Here is a 17,730-nt window from a genome sequence, read left to right as displayed (position 1 = left end):
GTTGTCCATGTCCATGAGTTCTCTCTCTTTTGCCCGTTTTGTCTTCAGCAGAGCTAGAATCAAAGCCATTGCCGAGTTTCTGCTCCATATGAAAGGGCAGTCCAGCATCTGGCTAGGTTAGCTGTGTTCCCAGCTGCAGTCCATTGTGGGAGGGGGTTGCATCGCTGTGAGCCATGGGGCTACTGAAGGCCGCATGGCTGTGAAGAAGAGGCAAGTGCACAGTTCCAGTGGGGGTCATGGAGCAAGAGAGAGAACAAGAGCAAACAAGAGAGAACAAGAGCAAGAGAGAGGGAACTTTTTGTCTGGGGATTTTTACTCTCCAAGGTTTTGCACACTTATGATGGGGTCCACTCCCTAGCCAATTCATTGTTCCCCAGGCTAGACTGACAGGCACGCATCTCCCCTGTGCCACCCCGACTTCTACTGTGCGTGTTCATGTCTCCCCATGCTCCCCGTGAAATACAATCCAATACAGGAGGTGGGAAGGGAAGGGTGTTAATCCCCTTGGAGGGACAATGTTGAGGTTCCCTGGGGTGTGAAGCTGTAGCTTCCTGGTGGAACAAGCAGGCCTCTTCTTCCCAGCTGAATATGCTCAACCATGCCTGAATTCCTTCCCCCTTTGCTTTCTTTCCTTTTATTAATATTAGTAATTGGCTAATTACGATGATAACAATAGGGCAACTCTATCCTATTGAGGAAGTTTACCTTCTGAGGAAGTGCCAAACTGTTTTGACAAACTGCATCATTTTAATTTCCCACCAACAGTGTGTGACAGCTTCAGTTTTTCCACATCCTTCATAACGCTTGTTACTGTCCGTATTTTTTATTTTTGCCACTTCAGGGGTGTGAAGTGGTATCTTGTTTTGATTTGTGTTTCCCTAATGACTGCTGATATTGACCTTTTTTTCATGTGCTTATTGGCCATATGCTAGTCAGAAGATACTCACGTGTGTGCATGTTCTTGGAGAAATGTTTATTCGCATGTGCTGCCCATTTTTCATTGGCTTATTTACTTCTCAGTTGTTGAGTTGTAAGAATCCATGTTTTCTAAAAATCATGGGCAGGTGACATTAATACAGATAATCCTTGTATGGGCAATAGGAAACCATAGGGTAAGCAGCTGATACACCTAATTGGACTGAACATTGCAGCTTTTACTTTGAAATGCATGAATTGGTTTTGGATAGAGCTTCACTCTTTTGGTAAACAAATAAGGCAGTATGGTTCAATGCTGACTTAATGGAATTAGCTTTGGCACATTTATCCTTCCTTCACCAACTCTAATATTACCAAGTTCATCTTCCTGCACACTACCATTAAGTGTAAGTGCTCTTTGCCCTCTTCCTTCAGATCACCTCTTATCTCAAGCTACCTTCCTTATTTGGAAGACCTCCTTCAATCCTATGATGATACAGCTTTATCCCTAATCTCCTTTCCTCGGCTTTAGACTCATACCTCCTGTTGTCTATAAGACTTTTTCTTCTGGATTTCCATTAAGTACTTTAAACTTAATATATCCAAATTTCAACTTATGAACAACATTTTTCTGTGTTCCAGATTTAAAGACACCATAGCTCAGTCACTCAAGTGTATGGACACCTATGAACTTCGTAGACCAGGCTGCCTGATCATGATCCTCTGGGCAGATTTTGATTTCATAGTTCTGGGACTGGCCAGTGAATAAGAACATTGTAATTTCCCCAGTTGCTTTTCATTTGGGAGACTACTGTAAGAGATGCTGGAGTGGAAATACTTCAGTTTTCCCTACCTCTCCGCTGCCCCCAATCACTCCTTTTTATTTTCCTCCCATTGCTTCTGCTGTAGTTTGGTCTCTTGTCATATCAGTGGACTTCTACATCATCTAACTCCTTTGGGTCCCATGCCTATTCATTTCTTCTTTCACATCCAACCAGAGTTGGGGTGTGGCCTACTATTACTGTTTACCAATATCCACATCTTATCTCCAGGGGAGGATTATTCTTTGTTGAAGAAGTATATTGTTGTCATGTGGCTAGCTTTTGTCAATAAAATGTGGTGGTAAATAATGTATGTCACTTCCTATTGCTTTGCCTCACTCTTTTCTCTCTGCCAGTAGATTGTTATTGATATTCAAATAGTGATTGTTTTGTCTGATGGTCTCACTATGAAGATGATGACAACGTCAAAAAGAGCCCTTGGCCAATCTGCAGTAAATTCTAGCACGGGTGGTAGTAAACCTTTGTTCTTCTGTGCTATGGATAATTTGGGGTTGCTTGTTATCACAGCATGTCCCAGGACTTAAAACAATGCCTGGCATTTGGTAGGTATTCATTAAATACTTCATAAATGAAAGAACTTGAACAATGCACTTTCCAGGTGTCTCAAACTGCAATACTCATACTCTCCATCTTCCCATCCTCAGTGTGGTCCTGGGCTAGTGAATTTGTAGCAGGGGATAGATGCACCATTGTCTTAAAGCAACAATTTTTCTAAAAGGCTTTTGAGGGAAAGAAAACATTTTATAATTAAGATAGACATGTATATGATATGGAATAGAACACAAATCTTACACAAATTTTAAAAAGAAAAATACACATCTTAAACATTTTCATGACAATAGGGTACTAGTATTGCTTTAAGCCACACTCCCAAGACCCCTTGGAAATGTTTGAAAAGCCTTGATAATCTTTGAGTTTGGTTTTTCCTCTTTGAAATACAATGTTTGGACAAGAGCAGAGATGTCAAAGGCTTTTTAGGAGGGCTGCCTGGTGTGAGCAGCAAAGAAGTGGGAGCCAGCAGCTGCGGGCTCCAGCACTTGCTTTGCTGCTAAATAAACATAGACCCCTGTAAAGTCATTTAAGCTATGAGAATGACAAATTCAGGAAAAGATGTACTCACACTTCTGCTGTCTGTCCCACTAAATTGTTTTCTTTAAGGAATTATATTTTTGAAAATATTTTGAAAATAATTAAGCTCTGTTATTTCAATGGAAAATTCTTGCAATCTTCAAATTAGAAGATTTTATTTATATTGTTATTCCACTGGGTGGCAGTATTTCATTGTACTCTACTATAACTTTACAGTTTGTATACAATCCCATGGAAAAAAATTTAATCAACATCGCATTCTCTTCCAATCTTATCTTTCCTCTTTCCTATCCCCTGCTTTCTCTATCTCCCAAAACAAATTTGGGAAAGTGTTATCATTAATTTAAAAAAGAGTTAATGACTCTTTTTTAATGACTCTTAGGGACAGTCTCCCTAAATCTGAGCAATTTTTCCAGATTTCTGCTTCATTTGGGAAGAAGTGTTGGATAGCTTAATTTTGCTCAGATGTGAGCAAATTACTTTGCTGTAGATAATTAAATCAGTTAAAAACCTCTACAAAAGTCTTGCCTTTGACTTTTTTTGTGTGAATGCTTTAACAATTATTTTTATAATGAATTCATGTAGACATTTTTTGACTGATAATACTAGTGATGCTTGTTTTATCGTAAAGATTTAAAAGTTGTTAGGCTGAATATTTTGATGTCTATGACATGTTTGACAAGTATTTTACCATGGTCCCATATCCGTTTACTTTGTGTCAGGATTTCTTTGAGAATAAATTTCACAAATTGAGAAATGAGAAAAGTATGCTTATAAATATTTATAAGCAATTCCTTGCTAACTTCTGTTGATATTGAGGTTTCAATATAAGTGATGGCCTAGGTCTATTAGAGTAGTCTTGTCCTGTAGAGTGGAAAAAAATTAAAAATCTTTAGCGATGTAATGGATTACTTGTTTTCACTTGTAAGAAGACCACTGATGCAATTTTTAAACTGCCATAGTCACTACCTTCTATACAAGAAGGCAGCTGCTTTGAAAGATGTGGCTGTTGAAAGGTTGTTTATAAAACTTCATACATAGAGAAATCTTTGTTTTTAAATGGCTGACACTTGATAGAAAATTTTAATTGTTTTGTGCCAAATAAATCTTTGATGTTTTCAGGGAGGGAAGAAGAAAAAGTTGTATAAAAAAGTAGATGTCTAAATTTCAATTGGTATATTAATGAAAATTTTGTAATTTTGTATCTTTCTCTTATGGTCGTAACTGTGAATCGCATTTCCTCTCTTCTAATGTATGGAATAATGAATGATAAGGTGTATGCACTGTGTGTATGAGCATTAAACATTTTTGCGGGAGCGAGGATGATCTATAGCTTTCCACGGATTCTCAAAAGGGACTTTTAAGACTCATCAAGTGAAAAATACAACAACAAAACACCCTGGTATTTCATCATTCTAACATATTTTGAGCTAGCTTTAAAAATTGCTTTAGATATTTAACCCCATCAAATATCAACCCTCATTTGTACAAGGGGAAACATGGAGGAATAATATATCTGAGTTTCATAAAGGATTTTAGAAAAATCTCCCAATTTCTTTGTGCACAAATTAAAAAGCAGCTGGCCAGCTAATTGGTTAGTTAGGTGGGTCCCTGGCAAATTGAACAACTGAACCTAAAGTGCCCTGATTAGTAACTCAGGAAGAACGTGAGGGTGATGCAAATGGCAGGTCAAGGCGCTGTTTACGTGCTTTCCTTCTAAATCTTTTTATTAGTGATTTAGGAGGCTTGCTTATCAAATTTGCTGGTAAGACAAAACTGGTAGAGAGAGTTGTTATTTTGTTTCCGAGAAGCAGTATGCAAAATATTAAGTCCCCCAAAGATAAACCAACAAGAAGAAATTAATAAGTTGTCTTGTATTTGCATGAACAGGTTATTTTATAAAAATAGAGAACTAGAAAAATTATCTTGAGAATAATTCAGAGGGAAATATTTTGGAGTTCCAATTAGTTTTGGTTTTAGGGAGAAGTTAGCAGAGTTTGGGCAGAGATTGGTCAGAATTTGTAGATCAGGTGAATTACTGGAAAAATCAATGGTCTTATCTTTGGAGCCCATGAACCCATGTGAAGTAACTGTTACTGTGGCCTTGTCTTGAAACATACAGGTCTGAACGAAGCTGTTGTTGAAAATAATTTGACCTCTTTTAGTGGTTTACTTGTTTTGCAAGTCAGCGTACGGATTTGCAAGCACATTAGAAAGACTGGAAGACATGTAAGAAAATAGTAGCTAGGAGTTGTTAAGTTGTTACTGAACACCAACCATGTTTAATCCTTTAAATGGATTATCTAAGTGAATTCACTCACAACTCTATGAGACAGATAGCAGTATTAGGATCCCTTTATCACACATGAGAAGAAACACAGGTTGCTTAAGTGACTCTCTCACTACTGTTTACAAGCAGTAAATAGGGTAGATTGGGATGGAGTTCCAGTCTGAATGTTGAACCCATGCACTTAATCCCTGTAATATAGTGCCTTCCAGGAGAAGAGTATTATGGAGCCAACAGAGGAGAGTTTCAACAGGGAGTGGTCACTACCATTAAATGCTGCAGGCAGGTAAAGAAAGATGGAAAACGAACCTGACAGTTAGGAGATGAGTTCATTTAAAGTTGTTTTTTTTTTTTCTTCCAGTGGAGTGTTGAAGGCAGATGCCAAATCGCAGTGCAGAATGAAGAGTGAAGTGAGGTTTGTTCAGTGAGGACAGGGCCAGTTAGAGGAAAGATAAAGTTATAAGACATGACTGAGGGGCAGAGACTGCAGGAAAACTGGAAGAGGAGAGATTTGCAGAGGTTTAAGGCTAGGAATAGAAGAGATGCTGTGTTATAGCAAAGATTGTATAGCCAAACACAATCAAGTGCTAGACAAATAACGCCTCTCTCTCTGGCAGTTTTTAATTTTAAAAAATATATTGAAATGCTTTTAGTTTTACTGTTGATTTAAACAAGATAATTTACAATGAAAAATTTAGTACATTGGGTACTTTTGAATTAAATCAGGTAGAGACATGTGGTATCTAAAGAAATGTGGTTTATCTTCCACAGTGATTTGCTGGAGAAAGAGGATGTGTTCAGATGTAGCACAGTTGCCTTCAGTGACCTAATTAGCATTTGTTTCTCCCCACTTCCCTGGGCTAACAATCCTGATTTGTTTTGGTAGAGGTGAGATGAATCATTATTGCTCTAACTGGTATGGTCATCTTACTCCTTGGCTGGCAGTTGGATCAAGGATGGCTATATCATGTAGTTCTGGCTAATGAGCAGTAAGAAGTCTTTTGGGTGAGGCTCCCAGGAAAGTTCAGTTCTCTCATGAAAGTTCAGTTCTCTCATGAAAAGGAACAGAGACTCTTCACCCTTCTCCATGGCTAGGACTCCTGACATGATGCCTAGAGGTCACCTGCTGAATGTGAGGTGACAGGCGTGACAACAAAGTCAATGTGTGAGGAATGGCAAAGCTGACATTTAGAAAGCACTTAGTACCTCACCAGTGTGCTACCTGGCTTTGCACCTCTTGTTATGTGAGAGATAGACCTGTATTTGTTAAGTCACCGTTAGATTTTCTGTTGCTTGCAGCCAGACATAATCCCAAGAGAAGCAAAATCCTTCTTCAGCTTTCTTACATATGTGCAGTTTATGGCAAATTATAAGATAATGTCCCTAATTGACCCGCTTTTATTTTTTATAGGTTATAATGTCTTATTGAAAGGGTTTAAAACTATCTGTCTCATCAATTTCTAAACAAAATTTAATCTTTAAAAATTTGACCACTCTATTCTCTCTTTCGATCAGCTGGACACATCTAGTTTCTTTCCAGTAAGTAGAGCAGTGCCTACATGCCCATCAGCTGGGTCTCTATAATGTCAGTAAAATATTTCTGTCATGGAAGAAACCAAAGCATAAAGCCACCAGAGATGGATTTCACATCACAACTTGACCAGTTCAAAGGAATATTTCCTTAAACCATTTAGTCCACATTAAAAAATCTTAATGGAAGAGAGATTTCATGCCAAAACATCAATACTTACCATGAAACTGCAAAATGCCTGTCTGCTGGGCTAGTCAGGATAGGATGGAGTTAAATGTATAATAATCCTCAATGGCCTTCAGGGCTCCTGGGATGAGTATGATTATTCTGATTTCTTTGCATCTACATGTTGGACACTCTTGAGATATAGCAGCTAGGGAAGGTAACACCTTCTGCCTCAGCATTATTTGACTTGAGGTTCACAAAGACAGGTGACATGGGAGTTTTTGTCTTGAGATTCAAGGTATGACAATGAAGTAGTGAAATCTGGTTAGAGGAATTTATACAGTGAGCCTAATAACAATATAAATACTTTCTCTGTTTTTATAGTGTGACTTGGATTTGTGTTTGGACAATGAAACACAATCAGGTTTCTAGTCAATTATGGGAGTGCTGTGGGGAGAAAAAAATGACCTGTTAATTTAACAATAATAAAAGTCTAGACACTTCTATGGAATTGTTTAAGTGAGAGTAGGAGAATCAACATTAAAATTATTAGGGCAGTTAAATAAAATTTATTGAGCACATGAATATAAACATCTCTCTTGGGACACAGCAAGTAAATGTATCTAGCAAATATGTTCAATTATGCAGAGATGGAGTATTTTAATATGCTGATCTTCTTGTTAATCTCCTGAATCATGGCATAATTGGCTATCAGAGGATTTGATATTTCAAATCAGGTGGTCAAATCTTTGGCCTCACTCTCCATTATCACACTGAATGAATTATTAATAATTCAGTCTTAGTGCTTTGAGTCAAGCCTATTAAGAACAATCGAAGTTTCAGATTTTCTCTAAAAATGATATAAGAAAGAGAGGTCTTTTATTGTATTCAATTTTAAATGGAAGCATAATTGCCTGGTAATGCCATTGTTTAGAATGCTTTTAAAGAGAATCTTCAATCTTTGAGATGCTTCCCATGAATCACTAATTAATGTAAATCTTCTTCATTAAAAAAATATCTGACTGCTTAAATCATGGTTAGAGAAGTGGTAATTCTCTGCTTTTCCAATTTATGAAATCCATTTATTTTACAGTGCTTGTATTAGAGTTTGATAAGTTATATGGATCTCCTATGAGTCCATATTATGTGGTCACTCTACCCAGTGAAATAAACATATTTGTTCTTATCTATTTCCTGCTTTGAATCACGTTCATACATTCTGTGCCTTTGTTATGTATCTATAACATACCCTGTTGTCAGTCACAGCTTGTGACCCAGCCCATTGTCTATCACAGACCCTTTCTCAAGTAATTCTAACTCGCACAGCCACAACCATCTCCATTTCCGGTCTTCCACATTTGTGTACACACCACAAATCTATCAGTTCTCTTTCTTAGTGAGGTGATTGCTCCTGAAAATACATTTCAGTATAGTATTGTACATTTAAAATACCACTGAAAATTAGCCTATTTGCAATCTTTGAATATCTGTTAATGTAAAAGTATTTTATCATATAATTTTAAAGTTATGTCATCATTTAGTTTAGTTTCACTTGCTAATTGATTTGTGTAACCTTTGTCTAAATACCGCTGGTCCATTCATTGTTGGAATCAGGTTTTCAATTTCATTTATCTATCTAAGTTTACTACAGAACTGGATACGTAACAAGCTCTCAATAATATTTGGTTATTAACTGGATTAAATTCTGGAATATTTCGCATATATGAGGGTAATAACCTGCTTGAGCTTCTATAATGAAATACCATAGACTGGGGGACTTACATGACAGAAATTTATTTTCTCACAGCTCTTGACCAGAAAGTCCCAGATCAGAGGGCCAGCAGATTTGGTTTCTGGCGAGGACTCTTTCCCTGGCTTTGCTGATGGCTGCGCTCTCCTGTGCTGTCACGTGGCCTTTCCACTATATCTGCATGGAGAGAGATCTCTGTGGTGTCTTCCCATTCTTATAAGGACACTGGTACCTTATGGGGCCCACCATTGTGATCTCATTTAATCTTAATTATCTAAGGCCCTATCTCCAAATACAGTTCTAGAATGCTTTTCTTCTCAATTAATATCGTTTTCTTTGTGACTCACACTATTTCCTTGTTTCCATTGCCATTGCGTTCAGATGCATCATAAATTCATTTTCCTACTTCAGACCTCTGGTCTGAGTGTCAAATCATTGTCTCCAACTCTCTACTTGACATCCCCTTTAGGATACCTAAACAGCACTCCAAGCCCAGGGTGCCAAGCCAGACCAGTGAGCTCCCTTCCAACCTCTCCTAGGTATTGAGTTATATATGCTAGAAGTGCATTGATTCCCTTTCTCCTTCTCCTCCCATGTCTAATGAACCACCAAGCTGTGTGGCTTTTTCCTCCTGAGTCTTCCCACTCCTTTCCATTTCTACCTCCAGGCTTTCATCATCTCCTACCATGGATTTTCTGCTTCTAGGCTTAGCGTGCTTAAACCAGTGTTTTGCTCTGAAACCAGAGAGCTTTTCATAATACTAATTTTTTCATGTCACCTGCCTGCTTAAAATATTTTAATTGTTTAATTGCTTTTATGGTAAGTACGTAAATCCTTAACGTGACTTAGTGCCCAGTGACTGTCATATAGTTGGCACTCAAATACTTGTGGAAGAATGTGTAAATGGACTTGTGTAGGCTACAATATATATTTTTTTTCATTTTTTCTTTTTTTTTTTTTAATTTTGACTTTTTTTTTTTATTAGTTAAGGTATTACAAATGTGTCCTCATCCCCCCCATTAACCCCCAACCTCCCCCCACACACACAAACTCATGCTCCCATCCCCCCATTGTCCATGTCCATTGGTTTGGCTTATATACATGTATACAAGTCCTTCTGTTGATCTCTTCCCCTTACCCCCGCCCTCCCCTACTTTCCTTCTGGGGATTGATAGCCTGATTGCTGTTTCTCAGTCTTTGGTTCTGTCCCTTTTCATCAGTCTATGTTGTTCTCTATAATCCACAAATGAGTGAGATCATGTGGTATTTATCTTTCTCTGACTGGCTTATTTCACTTAGCATAATGCTCTCCAGTTCCATCCATGCTGTTGCAAAAGGCAAGAGTTCCTTTTTTTTTTTACCGCAGCATAGTATTCCATTGTGTATATGTACCACAGTTTTCTAATCCACTCATCTGCTGATGGGCACCTAGGCTGTTTCCAAATCTTAGCTATGGTGAATTGTGCTGCTATGAACATAGGGGTGCATATATCCTTTCTAATTGGCGTTTCTGGTTTCTTGGGATATATTCCTAGTAGTGGGATCACTGGGTCAAATGGGAGTTCCATTTTTAGTCTTCTGAGGTAGCTCCATACTGTTCTCCACAGTGGCTGCAACAGTCTGCATTCCCACTAGCAGTGCAAAAGGGTTCCTTTTTCTCCACATCCTTTCCAACACTTGTTGTTTGTTGATTTGTTGATGAAAGCCATTCTGACAGGTGTGAGATGATAACGCATTGTCGTTTTGATTTGCATCTCTCGTATAATTAGTGACTTTGAGCAGGTTTTCATATGTCTTTCGGCCTTCTGTATGTCCTCTTTTGAAAAGTGTCTATCTAGGTCCGTTGCCCATTTTTTTATTGGATTGTTTATCTTCCTTTTGTTAAGTTTCATGAGATCCCTGTAAATGTTGGAAATTAAACCCTTATCGGTGGTATCATTGGTAAATATGTTCTCCCATGCAGTGGGTCTTCTTGTTGTTTTTTTGATGGTTTCCTTTGCTGTGCAAAAGCTTTTTATTTTGATGTAGTCCCATTTGTTTATTTTCTCTTTAGTTTCCATTGCCCTAGGAGCATTATCAGAGAAGAAATTTCTTCGGCATATGTTTGCGATTTCGCTGCCTGTGGATTCCTCTAGTATTTTTATGGTTTCCCGTCTTACGTTTAAGTCTTTTATCCATTTTGAGTTTATTTTTGTGTATGGTGTGAGTTGGTGATCTAGTTTCATCCTTTTGCATGTATCTGTCCAATTTTCCCAGCACCATTTATTGAAAAGACTGTCTTGACTCCATTGTATGCTCTTGCCTCCTTTGTCGAATATTAATTGGGCATAGTGGTTTGGGTCGATTTCTGGGGTCTCTATTCTATTCCATTGATCTATATGTCTGTTTTGTGCCAGTACCAAGCTGTTTTAAGAACAGTGGCTTTGTAATACAGTTTGATATCTGGTATTGAGATCCCACCTACTTTGTTCTTTCTCAGGATTGCTGCAGCTATTCGGGGTCTTTTTTTATTCCAGATGAATTTTTGGAACGTTCGTTCTAGATTTGTGAAATATGCCGTTGGTAATTTAATGGGGATTGCATTGAATCTATAAATTGCTTTGGGTAGTATGGACATTTTAATGATGTTGATTCTACCAATCCATGAACACGGTATATTCTTCCATCTGTTTATGTCTTCCTCTATCTCTTTTTTCAGTGTCCTGTAGTTTTCAGCGTATAAGTCTTTTACCTCCTTAGTTAAGTTTATTCCTAGGTATTTTAATTTTTTTGGTGCAATGGTAAATGGGATTGCTTCTGTAGTTTCACTTTTTGTAAGTTCACTATTGGTGTAAAGAAATGCCATGGATTTCTTAGCATTAATTTTGTATCCTGCTACATTGCCGAATTCATTTATTAAGTCTAATAATTTTTTGATGGAGTCTTTAGGGTTCTGTATGTACAGTATCATGTCATCTGCAAATAAGGACAGTTTTACTTCTTCTTTTCCAATCTGGATGCCTTTTATTTCTTCTTCGTGTCTGATCGCAATGGCTAGTACTTACAGTACTATGTTGAACAGGAGTGGTGAGAGGGGGCATCCCTGTCTTGTTCCTGTTTTTAGGGGGAATGGTTTTAGTTTTTGCCCATTGATTATGATGTTGGCTGTGGGTTTGTCATATATGGCTTTTATTATGTTGAGGTATGATCCCTCAATTCCTATCTTGCTGAGAGTTTTTATCAAGAAAGGGTGTTGGATTTTGTCAAATGCTTTTTCCGCATCAATTGATATGACTATGTGGTTTTTTTCTCTCAATTTGTTTATGTGATGTATCACGTTTACTGATTTGCGGATATTGTACCATCCTTGCATCCCTGGGATAAATCCTACTTGGTCATGGTGTATGATCTTTTTGATGTGCTGCTGGATCCGATTTGCTAGGATTTTGTTGAGGATTTTGGCATCTATGTTCATGAGGGATATTGGCCTATAATTCTCTTTCATTGTATTGTCTTTATCTGGTTTTGGGATTAAGGTGATGTTGGCTTCATAGAATGAGCTGGGAAGTGCTCCTTCCTCTTGGATCTTTTGACATAGTCTGAGGAGGATAAGTTTTAGGTCTTCCTTGAATGTTTGGTAAAACTCCCCTGTGAAGCCATCTGGCCCTGGGCTTTTGTTTGCTGGAAGCTTTTTGATTACTGCTTCGATTTCCTCCATAGTTATTGGCCTATTGAGATTTTTAGATTCTTCCTGGTTAAGTTTTGGAAGGTTGTATTTATCTAGGAATATGTCCATTTCCTCCAGGTTGTCTAGTGTGTTGGAGTAGAGTTGTTCATAGTATTTTCTAACAATCCTTTGTATTTCTATGGGGTCTGTTGTTATTTCTCCTCTTTCATTTCTGATTTTGTTTATTTGGGTCCTCTCTCTTTGTTTCTTGGTGAGCCTGGCTAGAGGTGTATCAATCTTGTTTATCCTTTCAAAGAACCAGCTCTTGGTTTTGTTGATCTTTTGTATTGTTTTTTTGGTCTCTATGTCGTTTATCTCCGCTCTGATCTTTGTTATTTCCTTCCTTCTGCTTACAGTGGGCATTTTTTGTTGCTCTCTTTCTAATTCTTCGAGTTGTAGAGTTAGGCCATTTATTCTCATTGTTTCTTGTTTCTTGCAGTAGGCTTGTAGAGCTATGAACTTCCCTCTCAAGACTGCTTTTGCTGTGTCCCATAGGTTTTGGATTGTTGTGTTTTCATTGTCATTTGTTGCCATGATGTTTTTTATTTCTTCTTTGATCTCACTGGTGACCCAGTCGTTGTTTAATAGCATGCTATTTAGTCTCCATGTGTTTGATTTTTTTGGATTGTTTTTGTTGTAGTTGATTTCCAGTTTTATGCCTTTGTGGTCTGAGAAGATACTTGATATGATTTCAGTTTTCTTGAATTTGAAGAGACTTTGTCTGTGACCCAATATATGGTCTATCTTTGAAGATGACAAATGTGCACCTGAGGAGAATGTATATTCTGTGGCTTTGGGGTGAAATGTTCTGAAGATGTCAATTAATTCCATCTGATCTAGTGAGTCATTTAGGATTGATGTTTCTTTGCTGAGTTTCTGTTTAGATGATTTGTCCAGTGGAGATAATGGGGTGTTAAGGTCCCCTACTATGATTGTATTGCTGTCAATCTCTCCCTTGATCTTCTCCAGAAGATTTCTTACGTATTTGGGTGCTCCTATATTGGGTGCGTATATATTTACCAGAGTTATTTCTTCTTGTTGGACTGCTCCCTTTAGTATTATGAAGTGGCCTTCTTGATCTCTTTTTATGTCCTTCACTTTGAGATCTAATTTGTCAGATATAAGTATTGCTACCCCGGCTTTTTTTTCACTTCCATTGGCCTGAAAAACCTTTTTCCATCCCTTCACCATCAGTCTGTGTGCGTCTTTTTTTCTGAGGTGGGTTTCCTGTAGACAGCAGATATATGGGTCATGTTTTCTTATCCACTCATTTACCCTATGCCTTTTGACTGGGGAATTTAATCCATTTACATTTAAAGTTATTATTGATAGAAACTTGTTAGTCGCCATTTTTGTTCTTTACCGCTGCGTTCCTTCTTTGTTTCCTGTTTTTTTCTATTTACAGCAGACCCTTTAGCATTTCTTGCATTGCTGGTTTGGTTGTAATAAACTCCCGTAGACCGTTTTTGTCTGAGAAGCTCCTGATTTGACCCTCAATTTTGATTGATAGCCTCGCTGGGTATAGTATTCTTGGATTCAGACCCTTCCTTTGCATGACTTTGTATATTTCATTCCATTCCCTTCTTTAGGCTACAGTATTTGCTTTAAAAATAGTATTGCCACATACATATGTATCTGTATGTATCTTCCTTTTGTTCATATTTCTTTTAGATATATTTCTAGAAGTGAGATTGCTGGTATAGTTTGATTTTTATCTATTAAATATCCAGGTTGATAGGGCAGTTGGTATAGTACCTTGCAGCTATCAAGAGCAAAAGAGGCATCTCATCCAGAAAGATCAGTGATGATTTATTAATGAAGCCATCCTTACCTTCTATCTGATGGAAGGGAATTATATCCTTAAAGAATTGCCTAATGACTTAAGGAATTTTTTTGAGATTTTATGCCAAGTAGCTTTAGATTAAATATTTTATAAGAGCAAGGAACAAATGAGTCAAAATGTTATAGACATAACAAATGTGACTTATTCCTATTTTTATTTTGCTTATGTTTTAGTTAATGACAAATTATGGAAATTAGCTAATTTAAGGAAAGGAATAACTTGAAATGGGATGGTGACATAAAGTGCTAAGAAAAATGTATGATTTATAACTTTCATAGAAGTGATCTGTTTACTAGTGTTCTTGATACTGGGTAGATGGTGTTTCAGGGATATAGTCTTCCTTCTCTGCCTCTTTTGCTCCACTCCCTGGCAGGAGGATGGTGTGTGTGGTGCTTGTGAGGTAGGTAGAAAACCGCATGAAGCTCTCAGGTATTGGAAAGGTGGGGACTAGGGGCATCAGGTTACCAATAGCTCTGCGCTTACTAGTTCTGTGACCTTGGACAAGCCAGTTAATCTCTGTGAAACTTATTTTCCCCATCTGAAAATGATACTAACCACTGACTTACATGCTACCTAGATTGCATGTGATCATTTGTTTTATTATTTATTAATGCATTTATTTATTTTCCTTTTAAAATTCATTATTGTTTAAAGTATTGCATATGTCTTTTTTTCCCTCTGTTGACCTCTCCCCAGCCATTCCCATCCCCCATCACATGCCATCACCCCTCTACTATCGGTGTCCATAGGTTATGCTTGTATGCATGTATACAAGTCCTTTGGTTGATTTCTTCCCCCCTTCTCCCTCCTCCTCCCCCCCAGGTCTGTTTGATGCTTCTGTTTCTCTGGATCTATTTTTTTTCCCATCAGTTTATGTTGTTCATTATATTCCACAAATGAGTGAGATCATTTGATATTTATCTTTCTCTGACTGACCTGGAAAGCATTATGCTAAGCGAAATGATGTATTTATTTTTAGAATTTGTTTATTTTTTGAGCTGATACTAAAACACTATATTACTGATTCTAATCATGAATTTGTATACCAAAACATTAAAAGCATGTACTACAGAGATGTTAATGGCTTTAAGAACCCTTTTCAGCAGCTTATCAGGCTGCAGAATAATTTGCAAGAGGCTCTTAAGGCAATGAGAGTACCAAGAAATTCTAAAAGAGTTAATACGCTCAAAGGGAATACAGAACTCTATGGCATTCATCACTAGCTTCTTACAAATTTCTCCTATTTTCTCTCTTGCTGTACTGTATGTTTTAATACTGAAATGTGTAGATCATGTAGCTTTATATTTGTTATTATCTTATTATTAATTTTGTGTCAGCTGCTTTGTGACTGTTTAAGCAGAAGTTTGCTGGAATTGTTCTGTCCGTCCTTTCTTGTTCCAGGCAATGGGCCACACCACGACCGTTGCTGTACTTATGATGAAAACAACATCGTGGATGGTGTTTATCATCTTCCAATTGGACACTGGATTGAGGCCACCGGGCACACCAATGAGATGAAGCACACAACAGACTTCTATTTTAATATTGCAGGCCACCAAGCCATGCATTATTCAAGGTAAAAATAGTGCCATGTTTATAAGCACAGAACTAGGGCAAGAGGTAGCATTAGGACAATGGAAATATTTACAGCATTTGAAACTGCAGCGTCTCCCTTCAAAGGGGTACATAGGCCTGCAATTCTTTGAGGGGATGGATTACAGTGAATCACTGTGTGAGCTTTTCTGGTTCTAGATGTGAAGGATCCTTTTCATAGAAGTTTTTCATTAAGTTCATACCCTAGTGTCAACATATTTTGACCAGAGAGTAGTTCAACAATCTTTGTACTTAGGTAGTGGATTAAAAATAAAAACTGGATAAAAATACCCTTGATCACTATTTATATCTTTTATGCTACCAAACAACAGGGAAACAAAAATGGGAGTCTTCTTATAAAATCTTATTCAAATAAACATGGGTGAAAATTTAGACATAAAACTAGATTGGATATGATAATTTGTTCTATTATTTATTGACATATTCACTTTTATATATTTGTTTAGTTATTATACCTGCAGTATATGCCCTATTAAAAATTTAAACACAAGAGGATACTAAATTGCAAGTAAGGTTTACAACATTTTCTTTTTTTTTTTTTGGTGCCCTTGACCGGAATCGAACCCGAGACCCTTCAGTCCTCAGGCCGAAGCTCTATCCACTGAGCCAAACCAGTCAGGGCACAACATTTTCTTTATTCCCACTCATCATAAATAATTATATTTAACCATATATGATTAGTTTTTCTGGAGGTTTAAATCCAAGTCTTAAATAATGTGCATATACTTTATTTGTTAATGTATCAATTTAAAAATTTCTGCCTAGCCAACATGGCTCAATTTGGGTGTTGGCCTATGAACCAGGAGGTCATGGCTTGATTCTTGGTCAGGGCATATGCCCAGGTTGTGGGCTCAATTCCAAGTGTGGGGCATGCAGGAGGCGGCCAATCGGTGATTCTCTCTCATCATTGATGTTTCTATCTTTCTCCTCCCTTCCTCTCTGAAATCAATAAAAATATATTTGAAAAAAATTGCTATTGATTCCCTCTATGACTTGAGACAAATGTAGAACTTATATACTTGTTCTCTCTTCCTATTTCCAATCCCTATTAGACTCATTTAAAAAAAATTCTTTTGTTATTTAAGTTCATACAGATTCTGTTTCTTGAGCCATAAATTTATGATAGTGCCTCTTGATTTTCTACTGCGTAATATCAGAAATGTATTGCCCCTCTATTTCCCTCCACAGCTACTTTGGCCTGTTCAGTTCTGGTTTTCATTAGTTTTACATTTTCAAGGTTTTACATTTCATTTAGATAAAATTTACATTTCATTTAGATAATAGAAGTAAGTATGTAATACTTGATAATTTCGAGTTTCAAACCAATATCCAACATATAAAATACTACGTATATATTATTTACAGTAGAACATGGAGGGCTTGTACCATAGACAAAGAGATGCATTCCCATTTTCTTAAAAATTGTATTGCTTTGAGTGTGAGAGAGAATTAATGCTAACAGAGCTATGAGGGATAGGAGAGAGGGAGAATACAACTTCATCATAGTGTTAGGGAATCGATAATCTTATTGGACACACCTTTCTTGCAAATTCATGCTAGATCTTGGTCTTGCAGATGAATAGGAGGCAAAGCATGAGGAAGACAGTAGTTAAGCATGACTCATGGTTTTATGGCCTGAGTAACTGGATTAATGGTGTTGCTGTTTCCTGAGATGGGGAACATTAGGAGATGAACAATCTAGAATAGGGGTTGAGAGAAAAATTCTATTTTAGACATATTACCTTTGAAATGTATGTTAGATTGCAGAAAGGAAATCACTTTGATGTGTGAAGCTTTGGGGAGAGGTTAGAAATGGAGAGATAAAATAGATGACGTTCAAAGTGATGAGACTAGATGAGATCATTTAGCATTTGAGTGCGGTATAGAAGAGAAGTAGTGAAAATAGGCTTTTGAGTCCACACAATTTAGACATCAAGGAGAAGAGGAGGATCCAGAGAAGAGAATGAGAAGGAGCACCTGTTGAGATG

The 17,730-nt window shown here is 37.3% G+C and overlaps 1 protein-coding gene across 4 annotated transcripts in view; it reads left to right on the top strand.

Annotated features, from left to right (window-relative positions):
• The window catches only part of EPM2A (EPM2A glucan phosphatase, laforin), a 70,895-nt gene that overhangs the window by 16,933 nt on the left and 36,232 nt on the right, over positions 1 to 17,730 (top strand). For all 4 annotated transcript variants that reach the window (XM_059700592.1, XM_059700593.1, XM_059700594.1 and 1 more), the window contains exon 2: positions 15,530 to 15,704. In XM_059700592.1, the coding sequence (XP_059556575.1) occupies positions 15,530 to 15,704 (175 nt within the window). The remainder of the gene's footprint in view (positions 1 to 15,529; positions 15,705 to 17,730) is intronic.

This window comes from Myotis daubentonii, chromosome 6 (genome assembly GCF_963259705.1).
Source record: "Myotis daubentonii chromosome 6, mMyoDau2.1, whole genome shotgun sequence".
Classification (NCBI taxonomy): domain Eukaryota; kingdom Metazoa; phylum Chordata; class Mammalia; order Chiroptera; family Vespertilionidae; genus Myotis; species Myotis daubentonii.
Note: the sequence above shows the minus strand (reverse complement) of the source record. Positions and strands in the feature narration are given on the sequence as shown.